Raw genomic sequence first — 19,253 nt, 5'->3', positions numbered from 1 at the left:
TTTCTTTGCTGATTTTTTGTTTTGAGGTCTCATCCAGTGGTGTCAATGGGGTATTAAAGTCCCATACTATCAATAAAGAAAAATAAATAAATAAAATAAAGTCCCCTACTATGATTGTATTGTATCAAGTCGATCTCACACTTGAATGGGTGTTCCTCTGTTGGGTGCATATATGTTTACCAGAGTTATATCCTCTTGTTGAATTGCTCCCTTTAGTATTATGAAGTGGCCCTCCATATCTCTTGTTATGACCTTCACTTTGAGGTCTATTTTGTCAGATATAACTATTGCTACCTTAGGTGTTTTTTTTAACTTCCATTTACTAGAAAATTTTTTTCCATCCCTTCACTATCTGTCTGTGTGAGTCCTTTGTTCTGAGGTGGGTCTCCTGTAGACAGCAGATAAATGGGTCATGTTTTCTTATTCATTTAGCTACACTATATCTTTTGATAGAATCATTTAATTCATTTACATTTAAGGTTATTATTGATAGGTATTGTTTGCCACCATTTTTATTCTTTATGCCTGTGTTCCTTCTTCCCTTCCTAATTTTCCTGATTTCAGCAGTCTCTTTAGCATTTCTTGCATTGCTGCCTTGGCGGTAATAAACTCCCTTAGCCTTTTTTTTTGTCTGTGAAGCTCCTGATTTCACCTTCAATTTTGAATGATAGCCTTGCTGGATATAGGATTCTTGGACTGAGTCCCTTGCTTTGCATCACTTTGTATATTTCATTGCATTTCCATCTGGCCTGATGTGTTTCTGTTGATAAATCAGTTGATAATCTAATGGGAGATCCCTTGTGGGTAACTTTCTGTCTCACTCTGGCAGCCTTTAAGATTCTTACTTTTTTGTTGATGTTTTCCAGTTTAATTATGATGTGTCTTGGTGTTAGTCTTTTTGGGTTCATCTTATTTAGGACTCTGTGTGCTTCTTGGACTTGTGTGACTTTTTCTTCCCAAAATGAGGGAAGTTTTCTGTGATTATTTCTTCAAACAGGTTTTCTATTCCTTCTGGCACCCCTATTTTGTGGATGTTCTTTCATTTCATGTTGTCTCAAAGCTCCCTTACACTCTTCTCCTGCTTTTTAAGTTGTTTTTTTTCTTCCATTTGCTGTGCTGCTTGGGTGTTTTTTCTATTTGTCTTCTAACTTGCTGATCAGTCTTGAAATTCTTCTGGTTTACTGTTGAAAATTTCCATTGTGTTCTTTATTGTAGCTATGTCATTCTTCATTTCCTCTTGATTCTTCTTTATTTCCTCTTGATTCTTACACATGTTGTTGAATTTGTCTTTTACCCTTTTCAGCATCCTTTTAAACCATTTCTCTGAATTTTTTCTCTGAGAAATTTCATTTATTTCCTTTTCTGGTGATTCCTCCTTTTCTTTCTTATGGGGGTTGTTTCTTTGTCTCTACATTTTTGCTGTTCCTTTGTGATTGTTTCTATGTATTAGATCAAACTGCTATGCCACTTAGATTTTTTGAGTTTGTCTTACATAGCTGTGTTTTGTGGGACCCAGTGGTGCAAACTCTCAGGTCTTCTGGGCTGCGTAGTCTAGGGATGGACGCTACTTGGGATATTTGGGTTCTCCTGGTGTAGTTGGGTCTTGAGTGTTATTGTCCCATTCGTGGATGGAGTCTCATTTCAGGGTGTCTAGCTATGTGGCTCGCTCTCTATCATGTTGACTGAACAGCACAAAATACAAATGACAAGACACAACACAAAAGTAAGAAAACATGAATGTACTCACAACTCAGACAACCCAAAAAAAAGTGACCACCAGAGAAAAGAGAATTGGGACGGAGAAAAAAAAGAGCAAAAATGATATCGAGAAAGGAAAATAAAAGGTAAGAGAGAAAAGAAAGAAAAAATATGAGGAGAAAACACCACAAAACAGATAAACCAAAAAATGCAAACAACACCCAGAGACTACAATGATAATAACACGTCAATAAGGCAAATAAAGATCAGTTTTAACAAGGGATAAAAGAAAGGAAAGAGAAAAACTAAAGCGGGGACAGGAGAAGGGAAAACAGGATGAAAGCGGGAGAAGTGAGGAAGAAAAGGGTGTGGAAAAAAGAAGAAAAATGGTAAAATAAAATACCAATATAAAAATACAATGAAGAAAAAATACAAGAAAATAAATAAACAAAAAATAAAGAAAAAAAAATTTTTCAAGTGTCGTTTACTTCAGCTGAGTTTTAATACCCCATAGGGGCTGGTTTAAGACCCGAGTCTTCTGTTCTGTCTGCCACTTCTCAGTTTTCTAATAGGTAGTCAGCACTGTGTTGAAGTTCCAAGCAATCCACTGCTCTTCTGTGTCTGTCTCCACAGCCTCAGCTACAAGCAAGTGGACCCCCCCTTCCACAATCAGATGTTATACCTGTACCCAAGGGACACAGACTTGGTGCCCTGAAGCTTCCTTCTGACCTTCTCGGCCCAGTGGTCAAGTGTCTATCTCTAGCCCAGATCCCCGATCCTACCATTCTCCAGGCATCCTCTGCCCTTCCCAGCTGCGAACTATCTCACCACCTATTTCTATTTCACCAATTCCAGATGGATGTTATTCTATTTAGGTGCTCCCTCTATCTGCTCTGGGATGAGGCTCAGTACACATCTGCCACCATTTTTTCTCTCTCCTTGGATTTCAATATCTTGCTCTCTCTCCTCTTCCTCTGACACCCCCATAGTGTGAATGTTGGTACACTCAAAGTTGTCCCAGAGACTCCTTACACTATCTTCTTGGTTTTGGATTATTTTTTCCTTTTGCTCTTCTGATTGGGTATTTTTTTGCCTCCTCATATTCCAAATCATTGATTTTACTCTTGGAATCTTCTACTCTATTGTTGAATCCCTGTAAATTCTTCTTTATTTCAGTTAGTGTATGCTTAATTTCTGACCGTTCCTTTTTTAATATCTTTGAATTCTCACTAATATTCTTGTAAGTTTCTCTAAGTCCCTTGAAGCTATCATTAAGGCCCTTGAAGCTCTCATTTAGATACTCGAGTATGGAATCCAAAACCACAAGTACTCAAGTACTCAGCTCATAGTATATAAACTGTGTAAAGACTTCCTCAATTTATAGTGAAGTAAAAGGTATATAACCATAAATGCATGCAGTTGCACCAGTAATAAAATAATTGCAAATTAAAACTCTTTAATATTCTATTTTAGATATTAAATAATATTTTTATGTGAATAGTCAATAAGATGATACTGTGAAATATTTCTCTCAGGAATGGATGTGGTAAGGTAGTATCTACTGCCATAGATATGAATCATTTTAATAAATATAAAATATACTCAAATAAACCCCATTTAAAAATATTTTTATTGATTTCAGAGAGGAAGGGAGAGGGAGAGAGAGATAGAAACTTCAATGCTGAGAGAGAATCATTGATTGGCTGCCTCCTGCACACCCCCTACTGGGGATTGAGCCCAAAAAGCAGGCATGTGCCCTCACCAGGAATTGAACCATGACCTCCTGTTTAATCTCTGAGCCACATAAGCCAGACCAAATAAACCCCCTTTTTTTAAAAATTCCCTCTGCTGCTCATTCATCCACATCTAGTACTGTTTTCCTACTTCTCTGAACTGTAAAACCCCCTGTGTATGTTCTGATTTACTGGAAGTACTTTATATGTCCAGTTCCTTCTTTGCTTTGCCTAAAACCACCAATTACTATCTCATGATTCTATGGGTAGGCAATTTGGGCTGGAATCAGCTAAGCAGTTTTTCTGCTACCTCAGCTGGCTTGTTCATGCTTCTATAGTCAGCAGCTAGGTCTGCTAGGGGCTATTTTGTCCTAGATGTCTTCACGCACATGTTTGGAATAACAGGTGTGAATGGGCCACATGTCTTGAGTGTGTGGAAAGATAGACTGTATCCAAAATCATCAAAAGGGAGCAAGCCCAATATTTCAGTGATTTTCTTTCCTTTTTCTTTTCTCTTTGTGTGTGTGTGTGTGTGTGTGTGTGTGTGTGTGTGTGTGTGTGTGTCTAATAAGGAGCATTTTATTAAATGCCAAAAAGTTCTAAAGCTCTAACCATCGCCCGACCTGGTTTGGCTTAGTGGATAGAGCGTCGGCCTGTGGACTGAAGGGTTCCAGGTTCAATTCCAGTCAAGGGCACATGTCGGGGTTGTGGGATCGATCCCCAGAAGGGGGCGTGCAGGAGGCAGCTGGCCAATGATTCATCCTTGATGTTTCTATCTCTCCCTTTCCCTTATTCTCTGAAATCAATAAAAATAAAAATTAAAAAATAAATAAAAAATAAAGCTCTAACCATCACCAGTTGCCTAAACTCCCTCTTTGTTCTTTTTCATTTAATTCATTGGGGTGACCTCCTATATAATAAAACCCTAAAATGCAAATTGACTGAATGGCAAAATGACCGGAGGATTGACCACCAAGGGGCAGACGCTCAATGCAGGAGCTGCCCCCTGTTGGTCAGTGCACTCCCATAGGGGGAACACCACTCAGCCAGAAGCCAAACTAACAGCTGGGTAGCGCAGCGGTGGTGGCAGGAGCCTCTCCCACCTCCGCGGCAGCCCTAAGGAGCAGGGAGTTGAAAGGTAAGGAGCAGCGAGCAGGTGGGCAGTAAGGAGCGGGGGTCTTGGACTGCAAGAGAAGCAGGCCAGGCTGAGGGACCCACCCACCCCAGTGCACTCATTTTGTGCACCAGGACTCTAGTTGGTTAATAAAATGATATAGATGTCACGTGAACATTTATAAAATACTATTTTGGATTTTGTGTTCACTTCATTTTCATCTAACCGGACTTTCGTTCTATCATGGAATTGTCATAAATGATCCTTGTATTGTTGAGCACAATGAACAATTCTCTTTTTAAAACTTATAAATTATTTTAAAATTAAAAACTGTGACCTCCTGTTTCATTGCTCAATGTTCAACTACTGAGCCATGCCAGATGGACTCCAATAAATTACTTTTAAAAATCTATTAGAATTAATGAAAAAGTTGAGTAAAGATGTAGGATACAAAATCAATATATAAATATCTGTTGAGTCAATACACTAAATAATAAACTGTCAGAAGCATCAATCAAACCATCAAACCTCAGAGGGAAAGTAGGGAAGTATGGGGGTAAGGGGGAGAGATCAACCAAAGAACTTGAATGCATGCATATAAGCCTAACCAATGGACACAAACACCAGCGGGGTGAAGGCATGAGTGGGGGGGGGAGGGGGGAAATGGGGCCATAAGGACACATATGTAACACCTTAATCAATAAAGAAAAAAAATTTTTTAAAGAAGAGAAATTAAGAAAACAATTCCATTTCCAATTGCATCAAAAAAGAATAAAATACCTGAAACTAAACTATAAAACATTGTTAAAATATATTGATAAAGGCACAGATAAATGGAAAGATATTCTGTGCTCATGGATTGGAGGAATTAATGTTGTTAATGCCCATACTACTGTTAAAGAGAAAACCACAAGCCCAAAGTGGCAACACTCAAGCTAAAAACCCATGATGCTAAGTCTAGGTTTTATACTGGACTTAATGGAAGTTTCAACATCTCCCAGAAGCTTAATTTTAGTCAACCAGCCTTGAATTTTCTGATCAAACACCAGTAAGGTAGTCTGTCATTTGGGCCCTTCCCATCCCCCACAGAAAGAAGAGGGAAACAATACTGAGTGGCCAGATTATTATGATCTCTGAACAAATAATAATCTGGCCACTCAGTATAACATCCTATCTAATAAAGAGGGAATATGCTAATTGACTGCCACGCCCTCAAAGATGGTGGCGCCCAGTCCCCTCAGCCCTGCCCCCGCCGCGCGCCTGCCTCTAGAGTCCCCATTCCCTTATCCCCCCAGCCACCCAGGGCAGCCTCAGATGGCAGCTGCCCAGCTGCCCAGGGCTGGCCCGAGGCACAGGCAAGCCTTGTATGGCGGCTGCCCGGCCGCCCGAGGCTCAGGTAACCAGGGCCAGCCAAGGCTTGCGTTGCTGGCAGTGGCAGCAGCAGAGGTGTGATGGGGCATCGCCTTCCCCTGATTGCCGGGTCGCCTCCCGCCCCTGAGGGATCCCGGACTGTGAGAGGGGGCAGGCTGGGCTGAGGGACCGCCCCCCTCCAGTGCATGAATTTTCATGCTCTGGGCCTCTAATATATATAAAATAGAAATCCTTCCAAAGAAAAGATGTCATGGCCCCCAAATAATCCCTTTTTCCTGTTGTTAATAGCTCTTTGTCCCACCCTCCTTCCTATAAAATGTTCTGTCTTGTACATCCCCTCAGAGCCCCCTTTCAGTTGCCAGATAGGATGCTTCCTCATTCATGAATCACTTAATAAAGCCAATTAGGTCTTCAAATTTACATGGTGGAATTTTGTTTCTTAACATACCCAAAGTGCTAAACAAATTTAATTCAATCTCTATCAAAATTCCAATGACATTTTTTCACAAAAATAGAACAAACCTAAAATATGTGTGGAACCACATAAGTACCTCAATAAGCAGAGCAATTCGGAGAAAGAAAAAAAAAAGCTGGAGGAAACACATTTCCTGATTTTAACAATATTATAGTAATGAAAGCAATATAGTACTGGTATAAAAACAGACACAAAGATAAATGGAAAAGAATAGAGAGCCAAGAAATAAACCCACACACACATGTCATTAATTTAGAAGAAAGGAACCAAGAATGTTAAATGAGGAAAGGAAAGTATCTCCAATAAACTGTGCTGGGGATACGGGACAACCACATGCAAAGAATGAAACTGGGTCATTATTAAAGGGTTCAGAATGAGTCACCCCAAGACATGTACATGGATTATTTTTGAGCTGAAGGCAACTGAGACCCTGGGAGTCCAAGAGAAACTTTTACCTCTCCCTTAAAGAATTTAAATTTTGGGTCTTTGCCATAATAAGAGTTATCATCAGAGATAACATTTATGACCTATACCAGTATATAGGGCAGGGCAAATTTCTAGTTACTGAACATCTGCTCTTCTCATTGTCCTGCAATCTCCTTCTTCCCTTCTGAAGCCTCAGGAGCTTTATCTCATCTTTAGCTCAGAATGTCATATACATTTATACACTACCTCACTGTTCTTCCTGTCTCTGAACCGCTCACTTATGTTTCCAAGTAGACTCCACTGGGTGATAGATATTTAATAATCCATTTTTGTAACTATGGTAGCTTTTTTTGGATGCACAGCTAAATAAGACAATGAAACCTGGAAATTGAGTATAAAATACAGTAGCGTGTTTGACTAAGCTTTTGTTTCAAATACATCCATCACAAATGTATGCACTCATATTGCACTCACCCATGAGGTTCCCCTTTTATTTTTAATTTAATTTATTTATTTTGTTTTAGAACTTGAAATGTATACAATTTTATTTTTAACTAGAGACCCAATGCCTGAAATTCGTGCAAGAGTAGGCCTTCCTTCCCTTGGGTGCCAGCACCGGCTTCCCTCTGGCACCTGGGACCCGGCTTTACTCCAGCCACCAGCAGGCACCTGGGACCCAGGATTCGCTCCAGATCCCAGCAGGCACCCAGGACCCGGGCTTCCCTCCGGCCTTGGCTTTGTCCAGAAGGATGTCCAGAATGACGTCCGGAATGATGTCCAGTCTAATTAGCATATTACACTTTTATTATTATAAATAGGAATAACCCATGGACACAGATACTAGTGAAGGCCTGGGGAGGGGACAGGACAAGAGAGGAGGGGTTCAATGGAGGAACAAAGGAGAGTATCTGTAATACTTTCAACAATAAAGGTAAATTTTTTAAAAAGCAAACCCACAAAATCATAGCCTTCCTGCCTTTGGACCCCAATAACAGGAAGAACCCTTCAACCCAAGTCCATTTTCTCTATCTATCTATCTATCTATCTATCTATCTATCTATCTATCTATATTTCACACACACACACACACACACACACACACACACACACACACACACATTCCTATGTGGCTTTCAGGTATGCCGGATTATAAGTAACAATCTAATGTTTTCATAGTTCCATGATGGTTGATGCACTTATAATAAGGACAACAAAGGTCCATCTACCCACAACAATGACTTTGGTCTGAGCAACAAGTAGTAGGACCCAGGCCAGTGCCCAGCCATTCCCATCCTGCTTCACTATCAATAGACGGAGACTTATAGGGAACAATGATAAAGTCTACAGTATCAGGAAAAGCAGTTTAGGTACCAATGTACAAAAAATGAGGGACACATGGTGAAAACTGAGGTTTCACATTTTCATGGAATAAAAGTATATAACGTATTAAGTAGCCAAGTGAAGTTTTTCCTACATGAGTAATACCACTTAGTACTATTCTACATACAAAACAAGAACAAATTACATGCAATGATGTATGTCATTTGAGAAGAAATTATTCTTTGGACATCAATGTTTCCAGTGAAGTAAATGAAAACCTCCCAATATTTCTGATCAAGGTTGGAAACAACTTTGTGAAGGTAAAATAAAGAACAAAGGGAAAAGCTGTCTATATAACAGACACAGCAGAAAGTTTAATAAAATGGTTGCTTAAATTGCAGAGAGAAGTTGAAACAAACAAAGGAAATTCAAGGACAGAAATAAAAGGAGCATGTCCGAATCTGACTAAAGAATCACAAATTCTGGTTTTGTGTTTTGGAGCCCTGAAATCAAGGGCACTTTCTCTACATCAGGATGATTGTCCCCTTTGTACCTGCCATCCCAAAGAATCTTCTCAGGGCCCTCTTTATGTCCTTGTTCCTGAGACTGTAGATGAAGGGGTTCAGCAAGGGTGTGACCACGGTGTACATCACTGAGGCTGCTGCATTTGAGTGTGAGCTTTGGGTAACAGCAGAGCTAAGATACACTCCTAGGCTTGTACCATAAAATAAGGAGACAACCCAGAGGTGAGATGCACAGGTAGAAAATGCTTTATACTTACCCTGAGATGATGAGATTCCTCGTATGGAGGACACTATCTTAGAGTAAGAGTAAAGGATACCAACAAGGGGGCCACAACCCAACAGCACAGATACAAAATACATCACCATGTTATTGAGAAAGGTGTCAGAACAGGCCAGTTGGACCATCTGTTTGATTTCACAAAAATAGTGGGGGATTTCAAAGTCCGTACAGAAGGACAGTTGCAACACTATTAAGGTTTGTACCAAGGAATTCAGGACATTTATGATCCAGGACATTAGAACCAGCAGTCCACAGAGCCGGGAGTTCATGATGACCATATAGTGCAGGGGGTGACAGATGGCCACATATCTGTCATAGGCCATCACGGCTAGAAGGAAGTCATCCAGACCTCCGAAGAATATGAAAAAATACATCTGTGTGATGCAGCCTGCATAGGTTATGACTCTGCTCTGTGTCTGGATGTTCCACAGCATCTTTGGGACAGTGGTTGAGGTGACACAGATGTCTAACAAGGACAGGTTGGAGAGGAAGAAGTACATGGGTGTGTGGAGGTGGGAGTCTGAGCTGACAGACAGGATGATGAGCAGGTTTCCCAACACAGTGATCAGGTACATGAAGAGGAAAAGCCCAAATATGAGGGGCTGCAGTGCTGGTTCCTCTGAAAATCCCAGGAGAAGAAATTCTGAAATCAGAGTATCATTCCCAGGTCCCATGGGTTGGAGGCGACTAGTAGGAAAGAAAAATAACATGATTAGTTTTTGCACAAATGGCCATTACAAGCACAGTTGAAATGCCACAATTATATTTTACAATAAAGTAACAATATCTATTACAATATCTATTTTTTGTACAAATCATACCTCATGACATCTCTGATTAGGAATTCCTGTCTTCCTCAATCTTTGTTTCCAAGGTGGTCATGGATTACACTGTTTTCATGTGAAATGCTTTCATGCACTTGAGAAATATTTATTGACATTTTCCACCTGTAGGGAAAGTGTACAGGATGCTCAGAAATAAAATTCTTAGAATAATGATAGTTAAAGAACACATACAATATACTGTACAGTATATGTCATATACCAAGTTAGATGGTATCATGTAAAGAAAAAGAAAGTAAGTATAAAAGAGAGTGGGTGGGGTGTCATTTTATACTTGGAGTTAAGCAAGCCCTGCAAACAAGGTGACAATTGAACAGAGACCTCAAGGAAGACAGAGGGGGTGACATGTGGTTTTTTGGGGTGGGGGTAATGTGGGAAAAGAGGCACTACAAAAGCCCTGATTTGACACTTGTTTTAAGTTCAAGACTAAAAAAACACACACAAAAAACCCACAGAATGGTGAAACAGAATAGAATCAAGGGGCACAAAAGAAAATATTAGACTGCATCATACATAGTGAGAGTACATACAAAATGGTTTCATGGTTCCCATTGTTCAGAAGTGCGTGTGTGTGTGTGTGTGTGTGTGTGTGTGTGTGTGTATGTGTGCGTGTGTGTATGTGTGCAAAAATTGCTGGATCACACTGTAAAAGGCATGTCTTATTTTGGGCCACAGTAAAAATAATCTGGAATTCAATGCAATAAATGCAAGAACAGTTTAAAAGGCCAGTTCCTGCTACTGAGGGAAAAATAATAGGAGTGAAGAGCCCAACAGAGAGCCAGGTGCACTGGTCCTGGGCACTTGATTCATGGCTGCTGTTCTTCCGTGAGCATTCTCTGAGATCTCCTAATACTCACTCTTGTACTAATGAGAGAAAGATCCACAGAATATAAGAAGAGTTCCCAGACCCATCAGGCAATAGCAGTAGAAGAGTGAATTAGAACTCACACTTCCCTGATTCTAACTCAGTGCTTTTCTACTCTGCAAGGCTGCCTCACTCTGTCAATGCTTCACAAAGAAAAGGAAATGCTAAGGTTGAAATAGAAAGAATCCTGAGAGCTGAGCAGATAGAAGGGAGGGTCAGTTCCTGCTGTGGGAGCAGAGAGGCCATGGAATTGTGCTCTGAGATGGTGAGGAGAAAGGAGCTGAGAAGGAATGAGTTGCAAGAAAGCCCTTCAGAGCTGAGGACACCAAATGTGCCAGATCTTGAGTCCATCCCTTTCACTATTTAATCAACCTGACTGTTCCCCCAGAAGACACAGTTATTAAAAGCTTTACTTCTCCCCAGGATGCTTTCCTACAGTGCTCACTCTGGCACCCCAGTGGCATCACTCACTGAATTTGTCCTTTCTTGGACAATTGATGTGGAAATAGCAAGAAATGGAGGTCAGGTGCTGGTTTTGCAGAGCAGGTGAACATCTTAGAGAGGTACAGAGAGGATGCTCTTATCCATTGCTGAGGAGCTGCAGGTGAGTCTGCAGAGGGAGGTCTGAGGCTGAATTCTCAGAGCTCCTCATTAAATGAACTGTGTTACTGTTGCTCAGTTCTCTAAGCAATTCAGCTCCCTTGAAACCAAGTGGCCATAAATAAAAGGCAACTCTTCTGCTAATTTGGTCTCAATGGGTTCATCTTGAGGTGAACATTTAATTCCACATGCATATTCAATTCCTATTGATGGGTGCACCTCCCCTAGAATGATCATCTCCCCAGGGTATGTAAGTGTTCATGCAGGACACATGGACAGGAGAACATCATGAGCTTCTGAGCTGCTGTGAGTCGCACGGAGTGTCTGACCCAGAGATTTAGTGATGTCCCTGAGCACACCCATCCCAAACAGGAACCTTCCAGAAACTTCCCCTTGACCTCAACTTTGAAAACCAGAGATTGATTCTGAAGATGCACTTGATAGGGGTGGGGGTAAATTATTGTGGCTGCAGAGGTAGGATGTCCTTTGCACAAGTTCCCCATATCTGGTTCTTCATTTTTTTTCATCTGGGTTAAATGCATTCACATCTTTAAACTCACATAAGTGTGTGTGTGTGTGTGTGTGTGTGTATTTAAATATAGTATGTATATATATAGTATATATACATATACATACATATGTATATAGTATATATTATGTATATGTATATATAGTATATATACATACATATACATATTATATATATATATACATATACATAATATATACTATATACATATGTATGTATATGTATATATACTATATATATACATACTATATTTAAATACACACACATATATATATATATGCCAGTGAGGCTATTCAGAGCATTTCTTTATAACAGGAAAGAGTACTTTGAATATAAAACCGGTACCTGATAGTGACTTAGAGCAGTCACTGCCAAACATATTTGTAAAGAACTAGATAAAGATTATTATTGGACCATAAGTGTTCTGTTGCAGCTACTTAACTCTGCCATTATAGTGTGAAAGCACTTGTTGGCAATACCCACACGGATGGGCTTGGCTGTAGGTATTTATTTTCTGTGGATTCTGTAACAACTAAGTCCAAACTGGGTGGCTTAAAACAACACGAATTTATTTCATCGGGTTCATGATGCCAGAAGTCTTTTCTCAGGATGTCAGGAAGGCTGCACTCCCTGAAGGGGCTCTAAGGGAGACTGCACTCCTTGCCTCATCCTGCTATTAGTGCCTCCAAGCATCCCTGGGCTTTGTGGTTGCATCACTCCAATCTCAGGAGACATATGGTCTCCTTTTTCTCTGTGCCTCTCCACTCTATATCTTATAAGGAGCCTGGTCTTTGGTTTTAGGGTCCAGTTGTCTAATCCAGGATGATTTCATCTGGATATCCTTAATTATATCTATAAAGAGCCAATTTTCAAATAAGGTCACATTTACAGATACTGGGAGTTAGAATGTAGACATATCTTTATGGGGCTACCATCCCTACTAATAAAGCCTCATTATAAAAACAGGCTGTGGGTGGGATTTGCTCTTTGGGGAGTACTTTGCTGACCCCTGATTTAAGTGTGTAGATTCAGACATGGGCATTAAGTAAATCAGATACAAAATTGTACAATTAAAAGAAGAGTTAAATCTGGCTTCCTTTCTGCTAGTGGGAAGGTCCTGGAAATCTACAGCATGCAGGCTTTCTGCTCAGTCTTCCCAGACCATGGCTGATGTAGCTGTCAGACCCTTCCACCATCCTGACTTTCCTCCCAATATAACTCTCCCTATGTCCGTGTCCACTAAAATCAACCTGAAGTTCCTCAAAACTTAGCTCTAGGAGAACTTAGCTGAGTGGATGCCCAGCCAGAGCTGTCCTTGGTTTCTGCTAATGGTTCTAATAACCTGACAAGCAATTCTCTTACGAAGGCACCCTTCGAATCTATAGGATAGTGTATGGAGTGCAGACTACCTGATTTAAATTATGAACAGAAGCAGTCCACCCATGAAAGCCATAAGCCTCTAGTATTGAGAATTTATTTATTATTTTAAAATAAATTAATAAAAAGGCATCCAAATGTAATAGCATCATCTTTAAATATGCAACTGATACTGTATACAAACAGTTTTGAGAAATTGTAAATAAGATGTTTCTTAAGTATCATAAAATAGTTTCCTTGATCATCAGCTAATATCAGACCTGACAAGAAAATATTTGAGAAATCTGCTTGAAGGTCATACAAAGGACAAATAGGACTGCTACTGTCATGACCCATCACTGTTCTGAAATTTCAAACCAATGCAACCAAAGAGGAAAAGAAATCATAGGTTTATGTCTTGGGTAAAAGTAAACTAAACACATTTTCCGATGATAAAATTGGCTACGTGAAGTGAATTGGAAAGCTATTGCAACTAAAAAGTCATTTTGGTCAGTCTAGACTAAAAAACATACATGGTCAGTCTAGACTAAAAAACAATCATGTATTGCCTGGCCGGTGCTGCTGAGTGGTTGAGCATCAACCCATGAACCAGGAGGTCATGGTTGGATCTCTGGTCAAAGCCCATGCCTGGGTTGCAGGCTCAATCTCCAGTAGGGGGCATGCAGGAGACAGTTGATTAGTGATTTTCTTGTATTATTGATGTTTCTATCTTTCTCTTCCTATTCCTTCCTCTCTCTGAAATTAATAAGAAATATTTTTGGTGTGTGGGATGATGCTCCAACTCACTGAGCCACCTGGCCAGGGTATAAGAAATATTTTTAAAAACAAACAAACATGTATCATTTTCTTCTCTAGTTCCAGCAATAAACTAATACATAATAGGAGGTAAATCCTATTCCAAATTGTATGAAAATGTAGCATATACAGAAAAGGATCTGGTTTGAAGAACTCAGGGCATGATATAAATAGTAACTAATATTAGCACTTACCAAGTGCAGAAGGTTTGTCATATAAGGCTTTTATTATGTTGAAGTATGATCCCTCTATTCCCACTTTGCTGAGAGTTTTTTATCAGGAAAGTGTGTTGAATTTTGTCAAATGCCTTTTCTGCATCAATTGATATGATTATGTGATATTTGTCCCTCAGTTTGTTTATGTGATGTATCACATTTATTGTTTTGTGTATATTGTACCAGCCTTGCATCCCTGGAATAAATCCCACTTGTTCATGGTGTATGATCTTTCCTTTTTTTTCTTTTTTTCTTTTTTTTTTCTTTATTGATTAAGGTATTACATATGTGTCCTTATCCCCGCATTGCCCCCCCAACCTCTCCCACTCATGCCCTCACCCCCTTGGTGTCTGTGTCTATTGGTTAGGCTTATATGCATGCATACAAGTCCTTTGGTTGATCTCTCCCCTTACCCCACCTTCTCTCTGAGGTTTGTTCTTTCTAATGTAATGCTGGATCCATTTTGTTAGAATTTTGTTGAGGACTTTAGCATCTATGTTCATCAGGGATATTGGCCTGTAATTCATTTTCTTTGTAGTGTCTTTATCTGTTTTTCCACTTGGTAATTTATATTCTGTCTCCATCATTGGATTGTAGAAAACTTTATTTCTCAGCATTCTGTACTCTTACATTAGAAGATAGTCAGTACGCAACATAAATTCCTCAAATGCATAAAATAATTTTCCATTAAGGCTGTATATTACATGACCTCATGGGGGAATTCTGAGTGTAGGTCAAGAATTCCTAACCACAGTTGTCACAGGAGATCCCATATAGGCCATATGATCAATATAAATATAAATATATAATTTCTTGACTGAAAAACAAAAATTCTATCATTTCACTATGTTAATACTACATGTGTAAAATTAATCATATTAGTTTTCTTCTAAGTTTTGTCCACTACCACTGGGATGAAGCAATGATACACGAATTACAGAATTTCTTCTTCTGTGATTTTCAGAGGAACCAACTGCAGCCCCTCATATTTGGGCTTTTCCTCTCCATGTACCTGATCACTGTGTTGGGAAACCTGCTGATCATCCTGGCCGTCAGCTCAGACTCCCACCTCCACACACCCATGTACTTCTTCCTGTCTAACCTGTCCTTGGTAGACATCTGTTTCACCTGCACCTCCATCCCAAAGATGCTGGTGAACATCCAGACACAAAATAAAGTCATCACCTATGAAGGCTGCATCACACAGATGTTTTCTTTCCTATTATTTGGGAGACTGGACAACTTTCTCCTGACTGTGATGGCCTATGACCACTTCGTGGCCATCTATTACCCCCTGCACTACACAGTCATCATCAACCCAAGGCTCTGTAGACTGCTGGTTCTGATATCCTGGATCATGTGTATCCTATATTCCTTGTTACAAAACTTAGTGGTGTTGCAACTATATTTCTGTCCAAACTTGGAAAGCCCCCACTTTTTCTGTGAACTTAAACAGGTGGCCCAACTTGTCTGTTCTGACCACTTTCTTGATAACATGGTGATGTATTTTGGAGTTGGGCTGATGGGTGGTTTTCCTATGTCTGGTATCATTTACTCTTTTTCTAAGATAGTGTCCTCCATACAGGGAATCTCATCAGCTAAGGGGAAGTATAAGGCATTTTCTACCTGTGCATCTCACCTCTGCATTGTCTCCTTACACTGAGTGGCCAGATTATTATGATCTCTGAATGCATAATAATCTGGCCACTCAGTGTGTGTGTGTGTGTGTGTGTGTGTGTGTGTGTGTGTGTGTGTGTATACATACATATATATATATATATATATATATATATATATATATATATATATATAAATATATATTAGCGGCCTGGTGCATGGATTTGTACATGGGTGGGGTCTGGTTGCCTGGCCAGGGGGAGGGGAAATGGGTGGTTGGCAGGCCTGCCTGCTGGTCGAACTCCTGGTCGAGGGGACAATTTGCATATTAGCCTTTTATTATATAAGATATACACTGAATGGCCAGATTATTATGTGTTCAGAGATCATAATAATCTGGCCACTCAGTGTATTTTATGGTACAAGTGCAGGAGTGTACCTCAGCTCTGCTACTACCCATAGATCACACTCAAGTGCTACAGCCTCAGTGATGTACACCGTGGTCACACCCATGCTGAACCCCTTCATCTACAGTCTCAGGAACAAAGACATAAAGAGGGCCCTGAGAAGATTCTATAGGATGGTATGTACAAAAGGGACAATCATCCTGAGGTAGAAAAAGTGCTCCAAGACTCAAAACCAGAAATTGAGATTCTTTCATCAGATGGTAGTTTTCAGACTTGGTCCTTGTATTCTGTCCTTGAATTTCCTTCGTTTGTTTCAACTCTTCTATACAATTTAAGTACCATTTTATTAAGCTTTCTGCTTTGTCTGTTATATAGACAGTTATTCCCTTTGCCTTTTTTTATCTTCACAAAGTTTTTTCCAACCTTGATCAGAAATATTTGGAAGTTTTCATTTAATTCACTGGCAACATTGATGTCATAACAATAATTTTTTCTCAAATGACTTATATCATTGTATGTAATTTGTTCTGTGTTCACCATGTGTACCTCATTCTTTGTACATCAGTACCTTAACTGATCTTCCTGATACTGTAGACTTTAAAATTGTTCCCTATAAGTCTCAGTCTATTGATAGTGATGCAATAGGATAGGAATGCCTGGGCACTGGCCTGGGTCCTACAACTTGTTCCTCAGATCAGAGTCAATGTTGTGACTGGATGGATCCTTATGGTCCTGATGATTTCAACAACCATCATGGAACTATGAATATATGTTTTATTACTTACAGGTCCAGCATGCCCCAGTACAACATTGAAGAGTTGGAATTAGGGCAGGGGAAGGAAAAGCAGGCTCACCCCTGTGATCAGTCATCTAGGTTACTCAGGGTTGTCTACAAGGGGAATTTTATAATATGTTAATCTTGTGTAAAAATCACAAAAATTCTGTGTTTAATTCTAAATAATCTTTGCTTCCTAGATATATCCATTGTTTAATGTGAACTTCCTTCCTTTGCTTGTATTGAAATTGCTTCTCATTAAAAATAAAATTGCATATATTTCAAGTTCCAAATTAAATTAAAAATAAAAGGAAAACTTCGTGGGTGGTGGCAGCATGAGTGCTTATGTAGCAGCAGTGTCATACATCTGGCAATATGATTATCTGACATGGATGTCTTTGAAAAACAGCTTAGTCAGGTACTTGTGCTACAAAAATGCTCCTGTATTTCATACAAAATTTCCAGGTTTTATTGTCTTATTTAGCTGAGGGTCCAATTGTGGCAATTATAATAAGGACCATAAGTGTCCATCTAATCACAGAGGGATTGGTCTCAGAGAAAATTAGTAAGACCCAAGCCAGTGCCCAGGCATACCTACCCTATTGCATCATTATCAATAAACTGAAATTTATAGAAAACAATAATGAACTACCATAGTTACTGGCAAAACTTGATTATCAAATATCTATCTCCCAGTGGAATCTACTTGGAAGCATACATGAGGGGTTCAGAGATAAAAAGAGACAGTGAGGTACCGTTTATATGACCTTCTGAGCTAAAGATGAGGTAAAGCACCTGGAGCTACAGAAGGGAGGAAGGACATTGTAGGACAATAAGAAGAGAAGATGCTCAGTAATTAGAAATTTGCCCTGCCCTAGATACAGGTCACAAAATGTTATCTCTGATGATAACTCATTATTGGCAAGACTCAAAATTTAAATTCTTTAAGGGAGTGGTAAAATTTCCTATCTAGCAACTAAAGGGGGGCTCAGAGGGGATGTACAAAATAGAAGGTTTTTATAGGAAAGAGGGAGGGGAAAAGGAGCTATGAAAAACAGAGAAAAAAAAGGATTATTTGGGGGCCATGACATCTTTTATTTGGGGGAAAGAGTAGAGGAAGGATTTCTATCATACAGATTCTCTCTTCTCTCTGAGGGGTATGGGGAGGGCCCACATGACAGATTACCTTACTGGTGCTTGACCAGAAATCAAGGCTATTTGATTAAAATTAAGTTTCTGGGAGAGGTTGAAACTTCCATGAAATCTAGATTTAGCATCGTGGGTTTGTAACTGGAGCGATGCCATTTTGGGCCTGAAGTTTTCTCTTTAACAATAGTATGGACATTAACAATATTAAACACAGAATATCCATAAATACAGAATATCTCTCCATTTATTTGTGTCTTTTTCAATATTTTTAGCAATGTTTTATAGTTTATTTCTAGGTATTTAATTCTTTTTGTTGTAATTAGAAATGTAATTGTTCTTTTAATATCTCTTCTAACTGTTCATATAGATGCAAACAATTATTATATATTTATTTTGTATCATTGTTGAACCTGTTTATCAGTTCTAAGAAATTTTTTAAATAATTTATTGGAGTATAATAGCATAAAATAAACTGAACATAGTTAACAGCAATATTTCTGAGTAATAGGAGTTATGCAAAAATTAAGAGTACATACTGCAGAGGTTCATATACATAACTCAAAAAAACACAAAAGCTTTAATACCTTTGTTATATAATTGTAAAAAATGTAATTAGCCTGATCCTCTGTTTCCTTATTTCTGCTGGTGATGTGGAATAATAAACCTAATTCCAGTAGATATTGGTAGAAATAAATAAAAAATTTTTAAAACATAGAGTATGTCTAATAACTCTTCCATAGGTATAAAGTGTATGTACATATACATGTATGTACATTTGTACATAATTTTCTTTCAAATAAACACAACACACAAAGACATAACACAGACACACTAATATTCTCACCTTTAATGTTGAAAGAAAATTTTTAAACAAATTTGGTGACAATAGAAATTAAAGAATGAAAGATTAAATTAATATGAAACTAAAATAATTTAAAAATTTAGATACGACAATGTAACGTAGAAGGTTGACCTTAATTTTAGTAATGAATTACATTTCCTATATTAACGCACAAAGACCTCAAAGTCAGAACCACATTTACTTCTGTAACTCAAGAGTTTGTCCACCAGGCATCAGGTGAGTCACACACACTAAACATGAGATTTGTAGTGGAGATATTACATCCACTTTATTGGTAGC

The 19,253-nt window shown here is 39.0% G+C and overlaps 2 protein-coding genes across 2 annotated transcripts; one reads left to right on the top strand and one right to left on the bottom strand.

Annotated features, from left to right (window-relative positions):
• Positions 1-8,661: 8,661 nt before the first annotated feature.
• On the bottom strand, positions 8,662-9,615 carry LOC307100483 (olfactory receptor-like protein OLF4; the record flags this gene model as incomplete). Its single annotated transcript, XM_079772952.1, has 1 exon — positions 8,662-9,615. One exon carries the CDS (start codon positions 9,613-9,615, stop codon positions 8,662-8,664), a length of 954 nt encoding a protein of 317 aa, XP_079629078.1.
• A 5,555-nt stretch (positions 9,616-15,170) lies between these two features.
• On the top strand, positions 15,171-15,827 carry LOC307100482 (olfactory receptor 7A10-like; the record flags this gene model as incomplete). The annotated part of the gene is made up of 1 exon (XM_079772951.1): positions 15,171-15,827. The coding sequence occupies one exon, from the start codon at positions 15,171-15,173 to the stop codon at positions 15,825-15,827; it is 657 nt and encodes a 218-aa protein (XP_079629077.1).
• Positions 15,828-19,253: the final 3,426 nt, after the last annotated feature.

The sequence above is a fragment of the Cnephaeus nilssonii genome, assembly GCF_951640355.1.
Source record: "Cnephaeus nilssonii genome assembly, chromosome: 5".
NCBI classification, from domain to species: Eukaryota; Metazoa; Chordata; class Mammalia; order Chiroptera; family Vespertilionidae; genus Cnephaeus; species Cnephaeus nilssonii.
Note: the sequence above shows the minus strand (reverse complement) of the source record. Positions and strands in the feature narration are given on the sequence as shown.